We start from the raw sequence: 23,534 nt of genomic DNA on the forward strand, positions 1-23,534 counted from the left end.
CTCACAAAAGAAAAGTGCAAAAAAATCAATGCCATAAAGAAATCAAACAGCTGCTAACACTGCACAATAGCAAATTACAAGCAGGAAACGATTCACTGCCGACCAATGACAGGCCATAAGACAAAACCCCGCTGCCACACATTCCAACATAAGATGTAGTCCAGAATGACCTCAAAAAACACACTCACATATCTCACTGGATACAAACAGATCTTCCACCACTTATAACTACTGGCAATTACAACACTTGCTATTACAGCCCCACATTAACGTTTGTTAGATGAACAGTAGTTAGGCAGCTTAGGTCAGCTCTGTCCTCACTGTGGGGTGCTAATTTCCCAGACTGTGTTGCCAAAATGGCTTTCTCGATGTTCAGCGCCATGCATACTAAAAGACATTATCACTTCCACAGGAGGTATAAGACAGAACAGAGTAGACCCCAGTTTCTTTTGCAGCTCACATAAATGCTCTTTTTTTATAGAAACAGACCACCACCACCATTTATTTCTATAGCCCATTTTCATACACAGGATGTAGCTCAAAGTCCGACAGACCAACCGAAGATGGTACTTTTCAGTGAGTAAAAGTAATTAATAACTTTTTTTGGTTATTAGACATTTATTCAATGTCGACTCAGTGCTTAATGTTTGCCAGCTTTTGGCCAGTTTTTTATTTTCAATGAATTGACTTTAAATCATCTTTACAACATTAATCAGTGCTCCTATAGGTGGTATCCTGTACCCTGGTATCCCTTTACATAGGACCAGGGCTATTATAACACACAGTACCCCAAGCTTTTGGTTTAATGTTTCGTCACATTCTTGCATTTTGTTGTCTTTGGGTTTTCTATGCTCTTTTCTTTTTTTAAATACTTATTTTGTTTTGTACTGATACTTACAAGGACTTTGAGTACTTTTTACATTCCTTTTTATTTGAGGACTAAACAAATGCCTACACAGTTCAGCCTTCCATTACAGCCTCTAATGATAATTCCCCCAGGACGCAGTGTCTATGTTCAAGTTGCAATGCTTTGTTTTATGGCCTCCCGACTAAATATATCAATAGATTACAATATGTTCAGAATTCTGCTTCTCGTCTACTTACACACACTAAAAAATCAGCTCACATCACTCCTGTCCTCTATGATTTACATTTGTTACCAGTTTCTTCAAGGATCAAATATAAAATTATTCTTCTCACCTTTAAAGCCCTTCATGGGTTAGCCCCTCATTATCTGTCGGAGCTGCTGCTTCCTTACACTCCTGCCCGTGCATTAAGATCATCAGACGCTAAGTTACTCACTGTACCTAAATACAGGTTAGATAACTATGGGAAGTGTGATGGACCCTAAAATTTGGAATTCTCTCCCTCTCAGTCTTTGTGAGGAAAAATCTATTATTAATTTCAAACTTCTGTTAAAAACACATCTTTTCTTTTTCGTGTATGCAATTTCTACTGTCTTGTTAATGTGTGTATTGAATTGTAAAGTGTCCTTGACTGTATGAAAGGCGCTACATAAATAAAACTTATTATTATTATAAGTTTATCACTACAATGGTGGACTGCACCTCTTTTAATTGCCTTTTAGTTGAGGACCAGAGGTGCACGTGTTTCACTAGTAATGGATACAAATATTAAAAGTGAAAAAAGAATAGTAGATTTTAAAGCTAACCCACATTTAAATATAAAGTCTTCAACTTAAAAAATGTATGACTTTCTATAATGTAACACGATACAACATAACAATCCGTAAAGCTGTTGAATCCAAGATAGGGTTTCTGGGGGCTAGCACACTCTCACACACACTCACACACAATAAATTTAGAATTAACCTAACACACATCAGTCTTTGGGTTATGGCAAGAAAACTCACGCAGTCAACTGGAGAAAATCCAAACTCCAAGTATCACAAGCTCATGGCATTTTAACTGCCAATTAACATTTTGCCTGATGGCACCGGTTATTATGTTCCAGGTATGGGGAGCTCTGCTGCAGTCCCGGCCCCCCTTTTTTCTTGTTCAATTCTGTTGTGGTGCAAAAACCACAAGCTATCGGACAGACGAGCATATGTTCTGTTTGCACAGTCGAGAACACCCACTTTGCTTTTTTCCTTGTATCTCCATTGGATGCATTGAACTTTCAGCGCAGTGCTCATTTTTTGTCAACATTCACACACACACACACACACACACACACACACACACACACACACACACACACACACACACACACAGAGGAGCAAACAACTGTGAAAAGACAGAAATCAAACCTGTGGCTATGACAGAGTTGTCGGGGATGTCATGGTTCACGATTGGAGGGTGCAGGTACATTCCATGAATTCCCACAAATCAATAACATGACTGACAAATTGCTAAAAAAAGGCATGCAGTGTGATTTTTGAGCTAAAACACGTGCATCTATAGATGGCCTGATGCAGCTCCTCCTAAGGCACTTTCCAGTCCCACTAAATGTTGTCTCAATAATAAGTGAATTGCTTCTTATTGTCATACTCACAAGTTTTTACCAGTGGTTGATGGGAGCTTACTGGTAAAAGCCAAGCTGCCGTTTCTGTGATGGTGTGCTATCAGAAATGGTACACATTAAATAATGAATGATGGGTATAGTGTATAATTAAAAAAAAAGGTATTTGATGAACATGAACATTTTGCACGCAAGCAATTTGTTTGTAGGTTCCTAAATAAGCAGTTGGTGTTTGGTGCAGCTAATTTATATGTGATATGGTGAAATGCCTGCTGCAAATACTTTGTTTACAATAAACAAATAACTTATGAGGTCGCAGATCTGTCAGTTCTGTATTGTTAATTATATAGTGACCAATAAGGTAATCTAAAAGATTATTTTCTTGGTTTTAAGTCAACTAATGCAACTTGCCCTGTCTGGTAAAGTGTACAATCAAACAAAACAGGTCAGGTAATTTCTTGTTTTTTTGTAGGAGTTCACGACTATTACTGCAATGGAATGGTGCCACGTTGCAGGGTTTGCTCCAGCCTTGCACCCTATGCTAGCTGGGTTAGGCTTCAGACCCCTCATGATTCTGGTCTGGATGAAGTGGGTTAAACTCCACTGACATGACATGACATGACACTAATGCATTAAGAAACATGTGTTTCTTGAACTGGGTCAAGATTTGATTTCTAAGGCTTCAGCTCCATCAGTGCCTTGTATTCTTATTTTTAAAAACATTTTTCTTTCATTTGTATGTCCTACTTCTTAGCTCTGCAATTTCTTTCTTCTATCTTTTTGGATGCAACTTGTTTTGAAGTTTGGCACATCATAGTAAAGGACAGAGTGTGTGAAACATGAGCTGAAGTCTGTCATTTTTTTAAGGTGGGTAAAAAAGAAGAAACTGGGTGCATACCTTTCAAAGATATAGTAGTTTTATGGTTAAAAAAAAAAAAAACAGTTAAAAAGGTAAAAATAATGATAATATAAAAACATTGCTAGGTGAGGCCTACTTTTTGTGAACAGCTGGAATAAAATTAAGGTCTACAATCCTTTAGACATAAATGTTTATACAAAGGTTGATCTTGATTAGTTTCAAACCCCAGAAAGAACACCAAGAAGGCCAGAGTTATAAGAAAGGGTTTCCTATAGGGTGAGATGGATATTTACAGTACAAAGTAAACATATGGAAAACAAAATCTGTAAATCCTCTCTAGACCTTCCTATACTGGATAAATCTTCTCTTGCTTCATTTTCTATGTCCATGCCAACAACAAGCTCTCCTCTTTCTCACTCTGGCCACTCTTCCTCCTGTCCAGTTGATCCCTCGCCCTTATTCAGTTCCTGACACCAATGTCTCAGCACGTTATTGAATGGTAGGAGTTTCGAGTTATTTGCTCGTGGCCACCAGGGCTACTGACTGAGGCGGGGGATCCTTTTGGAAGTAATGAGGCTGTCTTTCCACAATTCCCTGCACCAGCCCTGGCTTTTCCTGCAGAGTGTTGCTTTAGCTCATCTTTCACGGGCCAGGTCACATCCAGTTTACTTGTCCACTGTAACATACAGAAATGGCACATACACTCAGTGCAAAGGAGCTCCTAGACAGAATCCCATTTGCAGCCTTAGAGAATGGCACGCCCTGGTGTTCATAGTGGGAAGTCAGTACTATTATAACAGCATGACTGGGAGGTTCACCTGGCAACATAAATGGTGTGTCTTTGTGCACATGCTACAGAATTTATAAAGTACATGCCCCTATTGCCTTCATAAATGGCACATAGACAGTATTATCAGACTTCGACTACTTTGGTTGGTCCCCCTCGGTGTCCAGAGAGCATGGCCCTTCAGTTACATAAATGGCGTTCCCCTATGTACTTTATGAAATGTGCACCCTTTAACTAACCTAACTGTTGTTTTTGAATTAGACATCCCATGCCACCCCTGGCAAGCTGTCCGTGTCATCTGCCACTGCTCTTAGATGCCTCATATCAAAGTAGGAATATTCTGTCACAATATCCATCGGTTCCTACTGTTATTCTGTTTTATGCCTCTGGGTTAACTACTTCAGGAATATTAACTATAAATAGACCCTACTGCATTCTATTGGCATTCTATCCACTATACTGGTACTTGTGCTGTTCAGTGTTCCCACCACATCTCATTTTCTCCTTATAAGCCGCTTCTTCTGTTGTTAACGGAACCCATCAACCTGAAAAGCTGGACCCAAACAGGCTCCTTGGTGTAATTTCAGGTAAGTTATAATGTTCATAAACCCAAAAGACTGAGCTGCAGCAACTATTGATACACAGTGTGTGCTGGGAAATGGATTCCTCTTGTCTATGCTGTTTGTGTAATATGAGTAAGGTGATTCTTTTAACCCCCCTATTAAGTTATGACTCTATTTGTATATAAATGCACTGATTGCTTCATATTGCCCAAAGTAAAATAAGAAAGTTCTTATCATGAGCCCAAAGCACAAAGATGTATGGCCAAATGAAAGAAATAATCTTGAACTACAATTCTACTAAAGGAGGGCTTGACAACCTGGACAAAGTTACAGCTACACACAGCTGCTAGCGCATGACTGCCCATTAGACTATTTTTTAAAATATTTTAGACATGTCTGCTTACAACGTGTATATCCAGTGGACTAGATATTAACTAGCAGTACAATAAAGATAAATTGGACATTGCCGGAGAAGCTTGGCAAAGCATTTATCACTGCAAAGGTCTAGAGGACAGCAGCTGAAGCCGTTGTGATGGGAGTACAAGCAGGTTTCTCCATACCCACAGGTAATCAAAAAGAAATGGATCCAGTGGGTACATGTAAAGGTAATATGCGAAAGAGAGACCAGGTCTGCCCCTCTTTTTTAAAATGACTGTAAAACTAGCACCATGTGTGTGCACAGTGCATTCAATTTATCTGCAGAAAGCACACACTTACATTGTGCTCATCATGTAAGAAGTAATGTAAAGGTGAAATCATAACTACAGTAGTAGTAAATTCTAACAAAATACAAAACAGGTATTTACATGACATCAATTAAACCAAAATGCCACAGTTTGTGGGAAAGAAAAAATGTTTATTACATAGTAGTTAATTATATGGTATCTTCCATAAGTTCTTATATTCCATCATTCTAAATGTTCTGAAAATCTATATTACAAGTTTTGCTGTTGTAATGTGATTCCTGCCTGTTTTTGTCCTTATGTAAACTATATGGTTCAATTTGACCTGTACCCTAAAGGTGTCATTTTTTTCAACATATAATAGGAAAGTTAATAATATACAACTACAGGTAAAATTCTGTTACAACGAATATCTTTACAACGAAATTTTCATTACAACAAAGTATTTTTATGGTCCCGACAGTTTCCCCATATCATAGGAGTCAGAAATCTTGTTACTATGAAGTACATTCAGCAGATACTTTCATTACAAGAAAGTGCACAAAGCACCTTGAAGTGCCTGAATGAATCATCCACAGAGCAGTTAGTTCTGTGGTTGCAGCTCAGTTGTGCACAACGATCCCCCAAACAGAAACGTTGTAATTTTTTTTTCTTTGTTCAAACTTTCCTTGTACTGTTTTTTTTTTTTGCCTTTTTTGTTTCCTGTGGTTTTCAGTGATATCTTTTGCTTATTGCTCGTCAACATTTGAAAAACATCAATTGGAATTTAACTCATTGTCACCCTCCTATAGAAACAGCCGACACGAAAAAATGGTAACAGTTCATATTAGAAAAAAAACTACATTTTTGCAGCTCTCGATTGCGGCAAAAAGAAAAAAGACGTCAGTGAATTCGGAATTTCTCCATCGACACTCTCAACTTTCTTGAAAGACCGAGCAAAAAAAAGAAGAAAAATATCGGGTTACAAATGTATGTGAACTGCTGCATTTGAAGACATCGAACAAGCCGTTTTTATGTGGTTCAGTGTTGCTCGTTCAAGAAACATTCCTATTAATAATGCGGCACTCATTCAAGAAAATGTGAGGTTTGTAAACTCTCTTGGGACCTCCCCCAACTAGATAGCATGCCGAAGAGTGTCCCGAAGTGCGATTGCCGCGTCTGTGGAAGACTGTTTATCTCAAAGCTATGCTGTGTCTCTCCAGCAAAACAAACAGAAAAGATCTTGATGAGTTATGCAAGGAACACTGTAAATGCAGGGAACAGTATTACTTGGCCACTAACCTGGCCACAACCCTGCCTGACTGCTGTGTCTGTGTATAGCAGAGTGGCAGATCACACTGCAATAAATAAGCGCGCCAATCCTGTTTCAAGCTGAATAAAGCTGGTTTTGCTAAAATACTGAGACTATGCCTCGTGTTTTGGGGTGCAAGACAGGGACTTATAGCGTGACCCCGATCTTTTATGATTTGCTTCTGTGTCGCTTAACTGCAGCGCTATGAGCCTGTTTTTGCCCTGCCCCAGCAACAGACAAACAATCTTCCACAGACACTGCAATCGCACTTCGGGACGCACTTGAGCATGTCGTTCCCGTTGGGTGTGGATGGAGGGTTTCAGAAGAGTTCAGAAACCTCACAATATGAAGAAGAAAAGGATGATTCTGCTCCTGATTGATAACTGTGCTGCCCACAATATGCTTCCGCACTTTGATAATGTTCGTGTTGAATTTCTCCTACACAATTGCTCAGCAGTGCTTCAGCCATTGGATTTGGGCAGTACTGCTGCTAGAAGCTCTGCCTGCCTGTCAAATGGATTAATCAATTTTAAACATACATCAACGTATATACTGTCACGCATGCACATCAGAGGACCTCTTTGCAGGCTCAGTCAAGGTATGTACTAACCTGCCAAGACGAGAGGGGGCACTGCCACTAATGCTGTCAAGTCCTCCTTTTCCCATAGTGCAAAGAAGCTGCCTAGTGAAAACATTTAATCCTGCTCTTTCTAGTCTGGCTGCCGGAAGAATGGCCAGAACAACCAGCCGTATGGAGCTCCTCTAGAGTGACTACAACTCTGATTACTAATAAATGTCTCCATGGAAGGGACAAATGCCAATGAGTGGTATTTTGTTTATTTTTTGTTTTAATTTTCTGTTTCCAAACAATAAAAAGGATGACATGGTTGCCACTCCAAAATTTCCTTGTTGCCCCCTTAGCAGTCATTCTCGCACCTGGGCACAATACAAACACAATTATGTATTATGTATGTATGCATTTACTGTATGTCACTAAAGTGAATTGTGATACTGTGTGCAGTGAAATGGCAGATTTAAATAAATGTTAAAAGTGCAGCACTTCATTTTCATAGATATTTACAATGTAACAGTGCCAACTCTTGCAGCAACAAGGGGAGGAAGGACAGGGAAAAAGCAGCAGCGCTAAGGAGGGAGCAGTCTTAGCTGTCAGACAGTTCTCAGACGAGCAGCTTCAGCAATAGCTGTGGGTAGAGATCATAGAAAGGCAAACCCACCAAAGTCACATTCGCCATCGTTGTAGTGTGGCCTAAGGTCCTGTCATCAGTGCTTGTAGTGGGCCAATACTCTGCAGTACACAGTATCAGCACCTCTTTAAATTTCAACATAGAGTACCAGCGTCTTTTCCTAACATATTAGTGAGTACCAGCATCTCTTCAGGAATCTTCACAGGGAAAAAGTATTTGATCGAATGCTACTGTAACCATAAACAGAGTTTCGCCAATAATTTGGTTCCACTTCAAGCACTGCCTGTCACATTACACGATTTTTCCAGTGATTTCCACTCACAGAGCTCAATCACATAATTTTAGCAAGTCATAGACAGGTATGCAGTCTGGCATACCCAGTGACTCAGTCCAACCAGTCTGCAACTTGCTGTTAGGTTCTGTCTTAAGTTGTAGGGCCAACCTCTCTGTGTGCAAGAGCTGGGAACCAATGAGCACTCAGCTCGAAGCACAATGCATATTTTGTAGCTATAAGGAAAATTGGTGCATTGAACCTTACAACAAAACAGAGGATCGTGAATGGAAAAAAAAATTAAAAAGGGCAGAAATGGAGGCTGAACGTATATATTTGGAAAGTATTTGTTTAGCTCCAATGCAGTCAGGAGGCTTGGGTGTCAGAAAAAAGTGGCGAGCACACAATACATTTTAGAAATGTGAAACTGTGCTGGAAAGTTATCACAGGGCCATATCATTTCTTGTGTTATGTGCTTTATCCGTAGTTATGTAATCTGACATCCTTAAGTGACAAGATCAGCAACTTTGGTCATCAAGTTTGACATCCTCTCCGATGAGAAGTTATGTAATGTGCCACCAGCTTTTAGTGAGCAGTCCTTTTCAGAGCAGCGAACTAATATAAGAGTGAAATGAGCAAAAGTTGTTTGGGTCAAGGACGGCTAGTGCCACATTGCGCTATACTAATACAATACCACTATCCTTTATATTGTTTTAAAAATGTTAGTCTAAAAATACTAATTATAACATATTGAAATATCATATAGGAATATATACTGTATATACATTATATAAATATATTAAACAAGAAGTAAAAAAATATACAAATACCTATACATAAAATGTCCTGGATAATGGACAATCTGTCAGGCAGACCTCAGTTTGTGAGTCTCAAGGACTGTGCTTCTGTTATGGATGTGAGCAACACTGGAGCACCACAAGGAACAGTCCTGTCTCCTTTTCTCTTCACTCTGTACACCTCAAGCTATAAATATAACACTAGTCCAATTCTCAGCTGATTCTTCACTTATGAGGTATATTGATAAGGAGAAAGAAACACAGCGTAGGTGTCAGGTGGAGACGTTTGTTACTTTGTGCAGAAAGAATTGTCTGCATCTTAATATCAGCAAAACCAAGGAACTGGTTATTGAGTTTCACCACACCAAAGAGCCTCTATGTCTGGTCACTATTCAAGGAGTGAATGTAGAGGTGGTCCAATCCTGCAAGTACCCATATAGTCACAGAGAGCCAGTAACTAGCCTCCTAGAGCTGTGAGGAAACAGCACTAAACACTACACTGCCAGGCCTCCCCACTTTGAAGATGAAAGGCACACTTGTTTTAAAGGGATTGCCCTTTGTGTTGGCATTTCACACCAGGATCTAATTCAAGAAACTCAAACTTGCAGAAGGCTATTGAGGTGAAAATCAGATTATTTAACTTTCATAATACAAAAAGAGGGTTGGATTCTCTTTTTGTTAAACATTTTTCAAATTAGCTTCTTCAGCATTTGTATCATAGAGCATTCAGGCTACAGAATGTTTCAGTTTAGCTGAATTAAAAAACTCAGAGTGCACACAGATTACTGGGCAAAAAAAAAGCCCCAAAAACATGAACCTAAAAAGAAAAAAAGATTCACATTCAGTTTGCTTTCTTAATGTGGATAAAACAAGGTGATCCTCACAGCTCTTCAGACACAGAGTGTGATCACTGGCTCGGAAAGCACAGTGTTGCTGGCAACATTCAGTTCTATTTTTAAACCAGAGCAGCAGAAGGTTGTGGAGCTTAATTTTCCTCAATTATGAATATCAAAGGAGTAATTTTTTCTTCTTCTTACCTGCTGCCTACTCTGTTCTAACGCATTCTCCAGTTCCAGCTTGGCAGCGGCCGTTTCCTGCTGATGACTCTGTCGAAGATGTTCAATTGCAGTTGCATGCAAATGGTTCAGCTCAGAGCGTAAAGAGGCTGATGAAAATGGAAAGATAAAAGTCATCACAAAGAACGTATAACAAAATTCAAGCATGGATTTGTCTTGGATAAGAAAATAATACTATCATATATATTATAATCACTGTATTCATGTAATATTATTACATTTATAATATATTTGGTTGACATACTGAATACACTGTGAGCTGATAAGCCAAAACATTATGACCACCTGCCTAATGTGCCACCACACCAGCTCCGACTTGCCGAGGCATGGACTCTTAAAGATCTCTGAAGGTTGCCTGTGGTAGCAGGACATTATAAGAAGATCCTCTAAAACTCTTGTAAGTTACATGATGCATTAGACTTGGTATTTTTTTAAACATTTTATTGAATTTATTAAAATCAAATAACATTTCATACAAGCAAGTCAAGTTTTACAAAACTAGGTTCGGAACAAATCAACTCCCCACATCAGACTTATATGGTATTTTAACTCATTCCAAAGGCCAGAGCAACACCTTGAACTCTTCATCATGTTCTTCAAACTATTTCTGACCAATTTTTACAGTGTGGCAGGGCACATTACCCTTCCATCAGGTAAGGTCTGCAATGATGTTTAGGTAGGTGGTACACATCATATTGACATCCCCATAAATGCCTGGACCCAGGGTTTCCCAGCAGAACTAAAGAATCATGCTATCTCTACTGGTTTGTCTTCATGCCACAGTGCATGCTGATTGCTATCACCTCCACAGGTAAAAGATGATGATGCAACAGAAAATGGGACTTTTCCAACCAGGTAACCCCCTTCCAACGATCCAAGGTCCAGTTCTAGTGCTCATATGCCTATTGTAGGCATTTTGACAGTGGACAGGGGTTAGTATAGACACTCTGACTGGACTGCTATATACAGTTGGGTTCAATGCACTGTGTGTTGCGACACATTACTCCCATAACCAGCATTAAAATGATTTATGATTTGTGGGGCAGTAGCCCTTTTGTTGATTCCTACCAGACAGGACAGTCTTTTTTGAACACTTGCATCAATGAGTCTTGGCTGACAAACACCCGGTCATCAATTCATGGCTTTTCCTACCTCGCACCACTGTTAGTAGATGGTCACCATGGCTAGCCACGAACACCCCACAAGCCTTGCCTTTTTGGAAATACTCTGACTCAGTCATCTAGCCATGATGATTTAGCTTTTACCAAAGCTCTTTACTCCTGTTCACATCTGCTTTCAACCCGCTGATTGAGACTACCTAATGTCAGCCTACTATCAAATACAGTATATCCCAGACCTTGACATGTGCTGCTGTTACGAGATAGTCAACATCAGTCACTTCACAATGTCTTGGCTCATCAGTGAGTTAAATACTGTTTTTAATGAGCTGGAGATGTTCAAGGTATGCTGCTCACATTCACACGGTGTATTGATGGCAGGGATTAAATCACCAGCCTAGTTTGTGATAAGCATAGCAGCCAACAGTAAGCCACACTCTATATAAATTATATTTCCTTAAAAAAATATTATAACCATTTGTTTGCTAGAACAAGATTGGTTATATTAGTCTCTAAGCACAAATTGAAAATTAACATTTAGTTTTCTCCTGGAATGTTTATTCTTTTATTATTATTCAAATGTCATCAAAAATGAATCAGAGAATAATTCAAAGGGAATAAACTCTAATTCCTTTGTTGTCGAGGCTGGTTTAAAGCACTGCATAACTAAAACGCAAACAAAGATAAAGAAGGAATAAAACAGTGGCAGCCACGTTATTCTGACATCTTACATCGTAATTTTAGTGAAAAAAGGCACATGTAAAAGCTGGCCAGCAATTCTGAATAAAATATTTAAGGAATTGCTTTGGTGCACCAAATACATGAGTATCAAAATTTGATTTGTGAATTAAGCAGGAGTTTGTTTAACGTAATAACAGTGACATTCATTTGGATGGTGAAGGAGAGGATATAAAACTGTAATCAGTGATTACCAAGCATTGCCTTCCCTTCATCCTCAAGTTCAAAGCGAAGTGTTTGTAGCTCTTGCTCCGTCTGCTGCCTCAGTGTCTCGATTGTTATTCTATGTGCATCTTTTAGGGACTGAAGCTCCTCATAGTGTTGCTGTCTCAGTCGCTCCTCTAGCTCCTACCAAAAACAAACGCATTATCAACAGCACATTAATTCTCATTCCAGATACAAAAGCATCTTCATTTTACATAGCTCCTTTCACCATCAGCATTATTAGAAAGGACTGGACAAAGAAATTAAGAACCACACATGGAAAAAAATGAGTGTTAGAATGCATTAATATATAGTACATCAGAAAAAGAGGTATTATAATAAAGATGCACAGAAAACCATAAACATCTAGAGTAATTTACACAGTAGGGTGGCAGAGAGAGGTACTTCATAGACTTTCAAAGCTACTAAAAACAAAATTTGAGCGTGAGCATCAGTAGGCTTTGCGCCCTAAGAACCAAGTTACCTGAACTATTCTACAACATTTCAGTAATTATTCACTGCTCTGATGCTGACCTTTCTGATCATAAAATAGGTTATTATGACAGCAATTGAGAAGAAGATTTCTTAATTAATTGCAGAATTACAGTATCTGAGGATTCCTCTAGAGCAGTGTTTCCCAAACTCGGTCCTGAGGACCCACTGTCGCTGCAGGTTTTGTTCCAACCAGCTTCTGTTTTAATTGGACTCTTGGACTATTTAAGTGATGTGTTATTTCACAAGTTCTGTGTTTTGGGAACAATATAGACATTAGAAATCTAAGTCTGGCAAAAAACCCAAATATATATATATTAAAATGCACCGAGCAGTTATATGGTAATAATATATAATTTTTCTTTTTAACAATATTTTCATTTTACTTTTCTAGGTGTTCTAATTGTTTAATTAACCTATTATTTACTGATTAGTGGGTCTGATGCTAAAGTACTTGCAGCCTTTGATTATTTACTTTTTGCCAGCGTGTCTGCTCTGCTCATTTTAATTGTCATTAATAAGATACAATGATGGGGAAAAACTGCACAGAGAAAGGGCAAAATATAATGAAATCAACAAAAGAGAGTTAAGCATTTAAATCTATAGCAAAAGCAGAAATATTTCTAAATGTCTTCTAAATGTAAAAATCATGCTGCTGTGCTCTTCTGAATGTAGAATAAAAGAAAAATAATACCAACTAATTAAATGAGATCAGAGTTATCAGGTGTTGTTACTGATTAGGAATCTGGTTGGAACAAAACTTACAGCCACAGGGGTCTCCAGGACCGAAGTTGGGAAACACTGCTCTAGAGTGTCTCCTTCTCTTACACATTTTGGCTCAAAAACTAATCAGCACATTGTCATCTCATAACAGACTTAAGTTTTGTTTGGTATTTTTCCATCCAGGACTTAAGTTTTGTTTGGTATTTTTCCATCCAGAAACTGTGAGACACACACACACACACACACAGGCAGAAAGACACACACACCCATCATCGAAACATCAATGTTTTTGGTATCAGGGAATGCTAAAATGTCAAGATCCATCGAAAACTGGAGATCGAAATTTTTGACAAATTGAAATCTTTTGCTTCTCCCCCATAAACGATAAGTTATGGTGGGGGAAGGTGCAAAACAATAAGACTGGAAAACTTTATTTGGATGAAAAGTTTTAAAAATTCCTAAGTTTTAATATAAAGAATGCTATTCAGAATATTTATTCTTATTAGATCTCAGAGGCCATTGAGGGTTAGTAAGCATTTAAAATATCTCCTAACCAAATGAAAGTAACATATGATCCATGGTCATGCTGCCCTCCTAAATGTACAGTAAGTTCTGGAGGTCCTAACCTACTTATAATTTATTTAGGTAGATTTCTTAGACCAGGGGTGGGCAGATTCAGTTCTGGAGGGCCGCAGTGGCTACAGGTTTTTGTTCCAACCCAATTGCTTAATAAGACACACTTATTGCTCATGTAACACTTCTGCTTCACTTTAGTTGTATCACTCGTTAAGATTTTGAACCCTTACTGTTTATCTTAGTCTTAAACAGCTGTACTCTTGGTTTTTAATTGCTCCTTATTAACAATAAGATGCAAATGACAAAAGAAACCAGCATTTCTCCATTTAGCTTGTTTCCATTTACACCTGTGTGTGTTTATCGTGCACTATCGGGTTTATTTAAATACTTGGAAGGAAAGTGAAGGGAAAAAAGTGAAGGATTGAGAATAACTCATCTGTTTTAGACTTCAAATCATTTGGATGGTATCCTTAGAAAGGAAAACAAAATCTAGGATATGAGAATGACTTGACATGGCAGAGTTAAAGCACTAACAAGCCATGAAATTAAATAATTGACAAGGATTGGTTTTTAATTAAGCAACTGAGTTGGAACAAAAACCTGCAACCACTGCGGCCCTCCAGGACTGAATCTGCCCACCTGTGTCTTAGACAGTTTTTGTGTATAAAATAAACTGGTTGCATGAGAGCTTAAATATAAAAAATGGGACTGTGAGTAAAGGTGATGTATGAGAACAATCCATTTTCTTGCTTTGAGGGAACTGGAGGGATTCAACGTGACAGTGTGACACCCTGTGTAATGAGAAAGAGGGTGCCAGACTACACACTGGGTGTCTTGTAGTTCAGGTTCGATTGGAACTAGAAATGACAAATGTAAGAAAGGGAGGAACGGACACAATAAAGTTTCAAAAACAAAGTGGGTTATTTATTTACATGTGCACATCAAACAATGTCATGCAGGCTTTTTACGCAGTCTACAATGTAACTGACACACAATTAATTGATTGATTTGTGTTAGTGTGGATGGTCTGTGACTAACTGCAGTTCAATTGTCTTCAAACATAACCATTTTTGGAAGTATATCCAATAGAGAAGTACCCAGTATCTAGCAAATCAAAAATAACTATTAATACTGTACAAAATGAACAATACTAGCACAAAATCAGTATTACCGAATGAAAGAAGAGGAACTGAAATAACTTCCCCGTATTCCCCGCTATTAATATTAGTTAAAACTCAGTAATACCTTAAAATGATATAAATAATTAAGAACTTGGAAAGGAACTAATTTCTTGTGTAACAGGAATATGAAAGTTGACAATTATCTTAAAGGATTTTAATTCCAGTCTGAAGATACAAAATTAAAATTAAAAGCAAAATTAGCTTTTCGAGTGTGGATAAAATGTAAACACACTTACATTATACTGCTATATTATAGTCAGCATGCTGCACATTGTAATCCTGTGTGACAGATAGGGGGCGCTATCACTCCCTTGAACCCTCCGATCAAACGTCAGACAGCAAATAAAAGTCCAATAATTGACTTTATTGTCACAGTACAGTGCACAAAGCACCCTCTCCTCCACTATATTCATAAACCAAACAATAATTACTACAATAACAATCCTCCGACTCCCAGACGCATTGCCACCCTTCCACCCAGCTCAGCTCGCCGTCTGGGAGCTCCCACGGTCCTTTTATCCTCCCTGACCCGGAAGTGTTCCCAATCCCCAGTCCACGTGATTCTCTATCACTTCCGGGTCAGGTACGAGTCCTTCTTCTCACCCCAGAAGCACATAGCTCTTCCTTTGATGTACTTCCAGGTTATAGGGCACAAATGAGTCTTCGGTCCTCCCTGCAGCTCCCTCTTGAGGCCCCTGTGGTATTCAGCAGGGTCATGTATAAAAACTACATAGTCCATGACTCCCTGCTGGTCTTCGGGGCACCTCCATACTGCAAGGTGGGCTCCATCTGGTGGCCTGGGGTTACTGGCCGGGATGACAAGCCAGCTAAAGACCACATCTGCCATGTCCTTGCTATTATTGGCCATTGTGGTCCTTGTTGCATGCCAAGCAGCTCTGATGTTCTGCTCATAGATCAATTGCAGTTCTCTTTCTAAATGTGTCTCATGTTTATATCAGTTAGGGCAGCTGCACTTTTATCGTGTAATTAATTACGTCAAACACCATTTAGCTGCAAGCTGGTAATGTCAGTTCTTTATAGAAACAATCTGTTGATATTATTCGTTCATTCAATTCGGTCATTTAAGCTGCCACTCCAGTGTAGTTTATTTGTAGTTTGTAATTTGTAGTTGAAGTCGCAAAGAACACTTCTCTGTTTAAAAAGAGATGAGTTTCCAAATTCGCCAATACTTTTCAACTGGAGATTTTGAAATGTGAAAACTTTGTACAGCATGATCTGTTGAAGATATCTCAATGAAATTTGAACTGTCCTGACAAATGTTATTATGGAATAAGCATGCCACTTTTCAAAAAAAAATGGTTCACATGGAGCTGAGTTATTAAATGTGGAGAAACATACGGACAGACATACTGTACAGGCGTACTTATCACAATAGGTGCTTTATGATTTCTATGTGAAAACAGCTAAAAAAAGATGCTTGACTTGGGGATAGTGTCTGCTAAACTAATCCTTGGTTCCTGATGGAAGACTCCAGACTTGGTTTCCTTTATTAACAGAGAGCAACGTCGATGGACCTTCTTCATATAGATCTCTCAACTTACTTTTTTCCTGGCATCTCCAAATGGAAATACTGATTTCCTTAAAAATATAACTAATCCTCTCTGATCTTATGGCTGAAGTCTTAAAGTTGTTTAGAAACAGTAAATCTCAGACATCTCATTGAAATTTTTTTGTCTTAGATACATTATTTCTGTTTATTTCTTGTGAATGTCTTGTTGGTGGAACATGAATTCTTTACTTTGAGAAACATATTAATATTTTTGTTACTTCGTTTAAAGTGTATCACACTGCCATCTCAGAGTTTCAAATTTTTTGTGAGAACACACTGCACGATTGCTAATGAATAATTCCAAAGAGGTACTACAGTACATGTCACATTACAAAGGGTCCACTACTAGGGTCTGAGACTCAGATTGCTGTTTTAAATGTTGAACAGTGTTACTCTTGAACTGATAGTGCTGGGTGCTCTGGTTAACGACTCATAGCTTCCCATTTCTCCATTTTGTTCATAGTCTTGGCATTCTGGTTCTGGTGACATTCTTGCAGTTTTGGTTATGACTCTTGAAAATTCCTGTTTTGACTTTGCTTATGGTTCAACCCTCTGGATTTTGTTTCCAACAGCTATACTTCAATATTCTATAAAACCATTTTTGTTCCACTTATTCAAAAACATCTTTGTGGTTGCTTAAAAGTCCATTATGCAGGCAGACAACAGGAAGAGGATGGCTGGGATTAACAAACAGGCAGAGTGAGTCCGTGCTGCGTTTCAGCTTAGCCGCTTTGAGTATTCGCTTTTGACATAACTGCTATTACCTTATCCCTTCTATTCAGGCGACATAATACATCTCTCTCTTGAGATCAATCACCTTGTGTCCTGATGCAAACTGGGCTTGTATTTTCTGTTGAGGGTTGTTAATTGTTAACTGTTAGTTACCAAATTTGTGGTAACACTTTGTTCACATTTTATGCCTTTACTGTACTCTTCTTTGACTTTTGAAAAATTAATAACCTTTTAATTTCAAAAAACAAAATCAAATAAACATCGAAGAGGGATTAAGGCTTAGAAAAAAAACCCCACCATTTTTGACAACCTCCATTGGAATGCACTATCAATGACTTTGACATATGGAATAGTAAAAAGTATTGTGCTAGTGATGGTAAGAATAATTTTAAACTAGTAGCGACTCACATTATTTAATGTATTGTTGTCTTATTTTATTCATTGGTGAAGGTGTAAATTGATGTAAAAATAGTTATAGTGGTGCCTTGGTTTGCAAACTTAATTCGTTCCAGAAGCGTGCTTGTAATCCAAAGCACTCGTATATTAAAGCGAATTTCCCCATAAGAAATAATGGAAATTCAGATGATTCGTTCCACAGCCCAAAAATATTCATATAAAAATGATTAATCCAAAATATAAAGTAAAAATACATAAAACAAATGAACCTGCATTTTACCATTGAAAAGAATCATGGCTGGTGTGAGAGAGGCGAGGAGGAGGAGGAGGAGGAGGAGGGGATTATTGTGTAGGACGACTTTTACTCTAACTAATGGAATCACTGCTATCTGTTGGCTAACTGAAATCTTTTTCTTTTTTTGTGACTTTAATAAGGGACCTATCCAATGACAGGTGCTTTTGCTTCCTTTGGAGGATTTTGCGGAAATGCGACATTGCATTGTTGTTAAACAGATTCATCTCTCGCACTGCTACAGCCTTATTCGGGTGCTGCTTTTTTTACAAAATTTTGGACTCTTTCCCACATCTCCCTAATGTAGTACCATTATTAAAGAACAGTCACTACACTTGGTCACAAAGAAATTCTTTACGTACACACACGTGCTCACAATGCTATAGTAAATAGTATATGCTTGTACGGATGTTGACTATATGAGTGAGGCATGCAGACTGAGACTGAGCATGGGAGACGATTACCCACAATCCCGCAGCGAGAGAGAGAAAAGAACCATTGGCTCAGCTGTGATCACGTCAGGCTTGGCAGACAAAACGTATACGTACTACTCGTATTGCAAGTTCTCACTCGTTTATAAAGTTAAAATTTATTAAAAATGTTTGCTCGTCTTGCAAAACACTTGCAGACCAAGTTACTCGCAATCCAAGGCTTTACTGTATTTGGTACTGTGATTTTTGAGACTGGTTATGTTTAGCATACATATATGCAGCTAAAGCAAGGGCAGTTCTTTCAGGCAGGGGCCTTAACTGATTGAACAGATGCATGGTTCACAGATAGTGAAAAAAATGTTATATTGCTATATCACAGAAGAGCAGAGTCCATATTTAGTATATTCAAATGACTCTGCTTGTAGTTACCCATTCCTGGTATTTGTCACAAATAGATCACTGAATTTCCTAAACGTGTGAGTCTTTAAGTTTTGTCAGGAAGCCTCTAGCCAGGAGCCCGTCTGCAAGAAGAATGCCTTTTGCCCTCCTCTGAAATGGAACTACAATCATCAGTGTCCCACACTGAATAAGTGAATGATGACTGCACTGTTCCAATGGTTCTTCTGCTGCCAAATTTGTATGTATAAATGATTATACTGCAATGTATGTTGGAAGTGAATGCTACATGTTAAAGCAAGTTAAATATATCCTATCTTCTGTATCATATTTCTCTTGTCTTTATATATCCACCACGGTTGCTGAAGGGGTTCAAACTATGAGCTGCATTTCTTAAAAGAACACCTTCCCAGGGAGCATGAGTCCCCATTTCACTACGCAGTACTCTTTTTTTATGCACACTGTGCCTAGAATACATCATCATAATGTGTTACGTGTGAGGGGTGTGAAAGGAAAACCCAAGAAGAAAGAACAAGCGGACAATACCTTTAGTTCCTGTACTCTGATTTCCTCCATATTATGCATGGCCATGCAATGAGCTTCCTCCAAGGATTTCTCCCTGTGTTGATGCTCCATCTGAATCTCTTGGAGCTGTTGATTCAAATGTTCCCTCTCCTGGTTGAACTGGGCTTGGAGTTGCTGAAGGGAGTTCTGGGACTGTGAAAGCTGCATCTCTAAACTTTGTTTCAGTAAGGAGATCTAAGACAGGAGAAACAAAACTTTAATAATAAAACAAAAACATAAGATTTCACTCGAACAGTAGTAAATCGTACTCAGAGTAAAACTGACATTTACATTTTCTGCCAGTGCCTGATCTTTGTGTGTCAAGTTATAATTCAATCTCACAAACTCCAATTTAGCACATCTTTTGTTTAATTTCATTCTGAGAGACAAAAAGGTTAAACAAATAAGGTTTTATTAAAAAAAGAATTCCAGGATTTCAATTATTAATTTATAAGAATATTGAAGACAGAAAACAATGAGGTTTGTATGACAATGTGTAAACGCTCATTGATGTTTAACCTCACAATTCCTGAGCCATACCAGTGTGGTAGTGGGTAACAAGGACCATTTTCAGCTACATAGAAGGATGCAAGTTACAACCTTGCTGCTAAAGATGTCTATGTGATGTGCACACGGCTGTGCCCAAGTCCATTGTACCTACCATATGTTCAAATAATGACTCTGTGCATAGTGAAGAGGTACATAAACAAAACTATTTATTGAGCACATTCTGACTAAGCACAAGGCCCGTACTACTCATGTGAGAGGCTTAACCACATTGACCAAATAGTGGCAGAAACATAGCTCAGTAGGTCTGGAACGCTCAGTGTCCTCAACATAAACATAAGAATGTTATACATATGGAGGTCTTCATAACTATTTGAACTTTTCTACCAACTCTCTGGAAATGATAAAAGAGTTGGGGTCTGTATTTCAAGGTATTTAAGCACCTTGAGCATGGAGAAGGTGCTATATAAATAAAATATATTATTATTGAAATCCCAGAGATCTTTTTTTCAATGACCTTGGTTTATATACTATATGACCAAAAGTATGTGGACACCCGTCCAAATTACTAAATTCAGGTGTTTCGACTGCACCTATTGCTACCAAGTGTATAAAGTGAAGCACATAGCCATGCAAACTCCACTGATAAATATTGGCAGTACAATGCATCAAATGCATCATACAGAAGAGCTCAGTGATTTTAAAACATGGCACTGTCAAAGGATGCCAGCTTTGACACAAGTCAGTACATGAAATTTCTCTTCTATCAGATCTGCACCTTTCAATTGTGAGTGCTATTATTGAGAAGTGGAAGATTCTAGGAGCAACAACAGCTCAGCTATGAAGTGGTAGACTAACACAAACTCACAGAGCGGGACTGCCGAGCGCATAGAACATTTACATTGCAAATTCTCTGTTACATCACTCACAACAGAGTACCAAATGATATCTGGAAGCAACATCAGCACAAGAACTTCATGGAATGGGTTTGTTTCCATGGTTGCACACAAGCCTAAGACCATTATCACAATGCCAAGCATCAGCTGGAATGGTGTAAAGAATGTTGCTATTAGAATCAGCAGTGGGGTACTGGAAACTTGTTTTCTGGAGTCATGAATAATACTTAACTATCTGGCAGTCGGAAGAATGAATCAGGGTTAGTTGGGTGCCAGGAGAACACTACTTTCTGGACTGCATAGTGCATTCTGTAAAGTTTGGTAGAGGATGTATAATAGCCTGGAGCTGTTTTTCAGGGTTTGGTCCAGGCTCCTTCGTTCCAGTGATACTACTGCATACAAAGACACTATAGACAATTATGTGCTTCCAATTTTGTGGCAACAGTTTGAGGAAGGCCCATTTCTGTTCCACCATAACTGTGCCACTATGCACATAGCCAAGTCTATAAAGACACAGTTTGATGTGTTTAATGTTTAGGATTTCAATTGGCCTTCACAGATTCTGGACTTTAACCATACTAAACAACTTTGGGATGAATTCTACCGCCAACTGTGACCCAGTTCTTCTTTCCCAACATCCGTACCTGACCTCACAAATGCTCTTTTGCCTGAATAAGCACAAATTCTCAAAGACTCGCTCCAAAATCTTGTGGAAAGCTTTCCCAGAAAAATTAAGGCTCCTATAGCCACAAAGCCAGGGCTGGCTTACTAATATCACAGGCCGCTGGACAAAGTAGTGCACTGGGGCAGCTGTTTTGATAGCGAAACAGAAACATACATAGGCATCAGAAGCACCGTGAGCCCTTATGCTCCTGGGGCCCATGGCCAATGCCTATACGTTAAGAAGGCAAAGCAGGGTGGGGTTGGATTGAGACCAACTCCATATTCATTTTGGAATGGAATGCCCATCAATTCCTTGTAGGTGTGATGATCAAGTGTCCACAAACTTTTTGCCATATAGTTTAGGTTTATAAATTCAGTATCATCCAGGACACAGAATACAGTGGAATTCTTACTTGCATATGCTAGTCACCCTACTGTCGCCTTTTTGAGTTATCTCTCATACCTTTTGTAAAACACTCACTTAGAATACTATATACTGCCTTTGGTTTTCATTCTTATTAAAAAGAACAGCAGCTTTACCTTTCAATGCAGATCATTATACGTACTCCAATGACCAAGATTTGCTGCCTTACCATTTATTAACTAGTAAAGAAGCGAATTGTTTATGCAGCATCATATTATGCAGTATCATATACACAACATGCCTAGTACACTTTATTGTTAGATACATTTGACATTTCACTGAACATACACAGCTCCCTTTGGCAGGTTAGTTGCTGAAAGCCAAACACACAGTGACACATTCCAAACAAGACCCAGAAAAAGTGCACTGAGGACTTCAAACAAAATTAACACCAGAGGACACACACCGCAGAAGCTTTAGAGATTACAAGGCCAAAGAGAAAGAAATAAATAAACCATACATACATACATACATACATATATATATATATATATATATATATATATATATATATATATATATATATATATATTGTAACAGAGTTAAAGTGTTCGCCTGCGGTATACTGATGTCACTGTCCACTTGGCCAACAGAGGTCAAAGCCCCCCCATGCTGGGTGGGAGGCTGGAGAATGGGGAGTCATGGGAAAGCCTGTGGCAGGTGCAGCAAGAACCCGTTACAATATATGCACATTATAAATATCAATTGAATTTTTGTTATAAATACTTTTTAAGTCAAATTTGACACGTGTTTATCACAGTTTTCACAAGCCAGTGCAGGAAGAAACAATACTTTGCAATGAAAGGTAAACATGCCAAATGCACACACAAAAAAAAAATAAATAAAGAATAAAACGTTAGCAGGAGCAAAGCAAAAACGTGTAAGTGTACTTCACTTACATTACTGATTGATTTATGTAATGCTTCACCAAGACAGTGCCGCTATGAAGAAAAGATCACAGGAATAAAGGGAAACATTCAGAAATCAACTGAGCAAAAGAAAAAGGGATAAAGAAGGGAGAGTAAAATACAAATATATTAATTATAACGTATGCTAATGAAATAAAGAGAAAACAAAATTACAGAAATACACACACACACACACACACAGGTGGGATTCAGAGAGACTTTTTTGCTTACATTTATTTATGGCAAAAACGTAGTATGAAAATGATCACAGACTTCAACGTCACTAGAGTGGGCATGTGAAAACAGAGTTGAGGATTATTTGAAGAAGTTTAAACTTTACACACATTCTAAAATAAGGCTGATGTCATTTTACCAAGCATTAAATAATAACCAGACAGACATCTTAAAATGGCCTTGTAGCAATGCAAAATAAGATGAAGCATTTGTAAACATCATCAAAATAAAAAGAATTTAACAGAACGTTACACAAGCATTTGGGCTTTGAATAATTATTCTTTTAGTCTCGTATATCAGTTTGCAATTTTGAGGACACAAGTTCATGTGCAGTATATTTGATTCAATGTTATATGCATTACACTGCCCAGTTGCCAGTAGAAACCAAACTCATAAAATGGAAAGATTTCAACTAACTCTGCTTGAAGGACAGCTTTAGTTTCTTTAAAATATGGACTGGAGAAGCACAACACTGC

The 23,534-nt window shown here is 38.3% G+C and overlaps 1 protein-coding gene across 6 annotated transcripts in view; it reads right to left on the reverse strand.

Annotated features, from left to right (window-relative positions):
- The window catches only part of fam184ab (family with sequence similarity 184 member Ab), a 651,259-nt gene that overhangs the window by 127,617 nt on the left and 500,108 nt on the right, over nucleotides 1-23,534 (reverse strand). For 5 of the 6 annotated variants that reach the window (XM_039747649.1, XM_039747653.1, XM_039747651.1 and 2 more), the window contains exons 10-13: nucleotides 22,816-22,857; nucleotides 19,409-19,621; nucleotides 12,064-12,217; nucleotides 9,975-10,102 (exon numbers count right to left, since the gene is read on the reverse strand). In XM_039747649.1, coding sequence (XP_039603583.1) covers nucleotides 9,975-10,102; nucleotides 12,064-12,217; nucleotides 19,409-19,621; nucleotides 22,816-22,857 — 537 coding nt within the window. The remainder of the gene's footprint in view (nucleotides 1-9,974; nucleotides 10,103-12,063; nucleotides 12,218-19,408; nucleotides 19,622-22,815; nucleotides 22,858-23,534) is intronic. The other variant, XM_039747650.1, reaches the window with a different exon arrangement.

This window comes from Polypterus senegalus, chromosome 3, assembly GCF_016835505.1.
Source record: "Polypterus senegalus isolate Bchr_013 chromosome 3, ASM1683550v1, whole genome shotgun sequence".
Lineage (NCBI taxonomy): Eukaryota > Metazoa > Chordata > Cladistia > Polypteriformes > Polypteridae > Polypterus > Polypterus senegalus.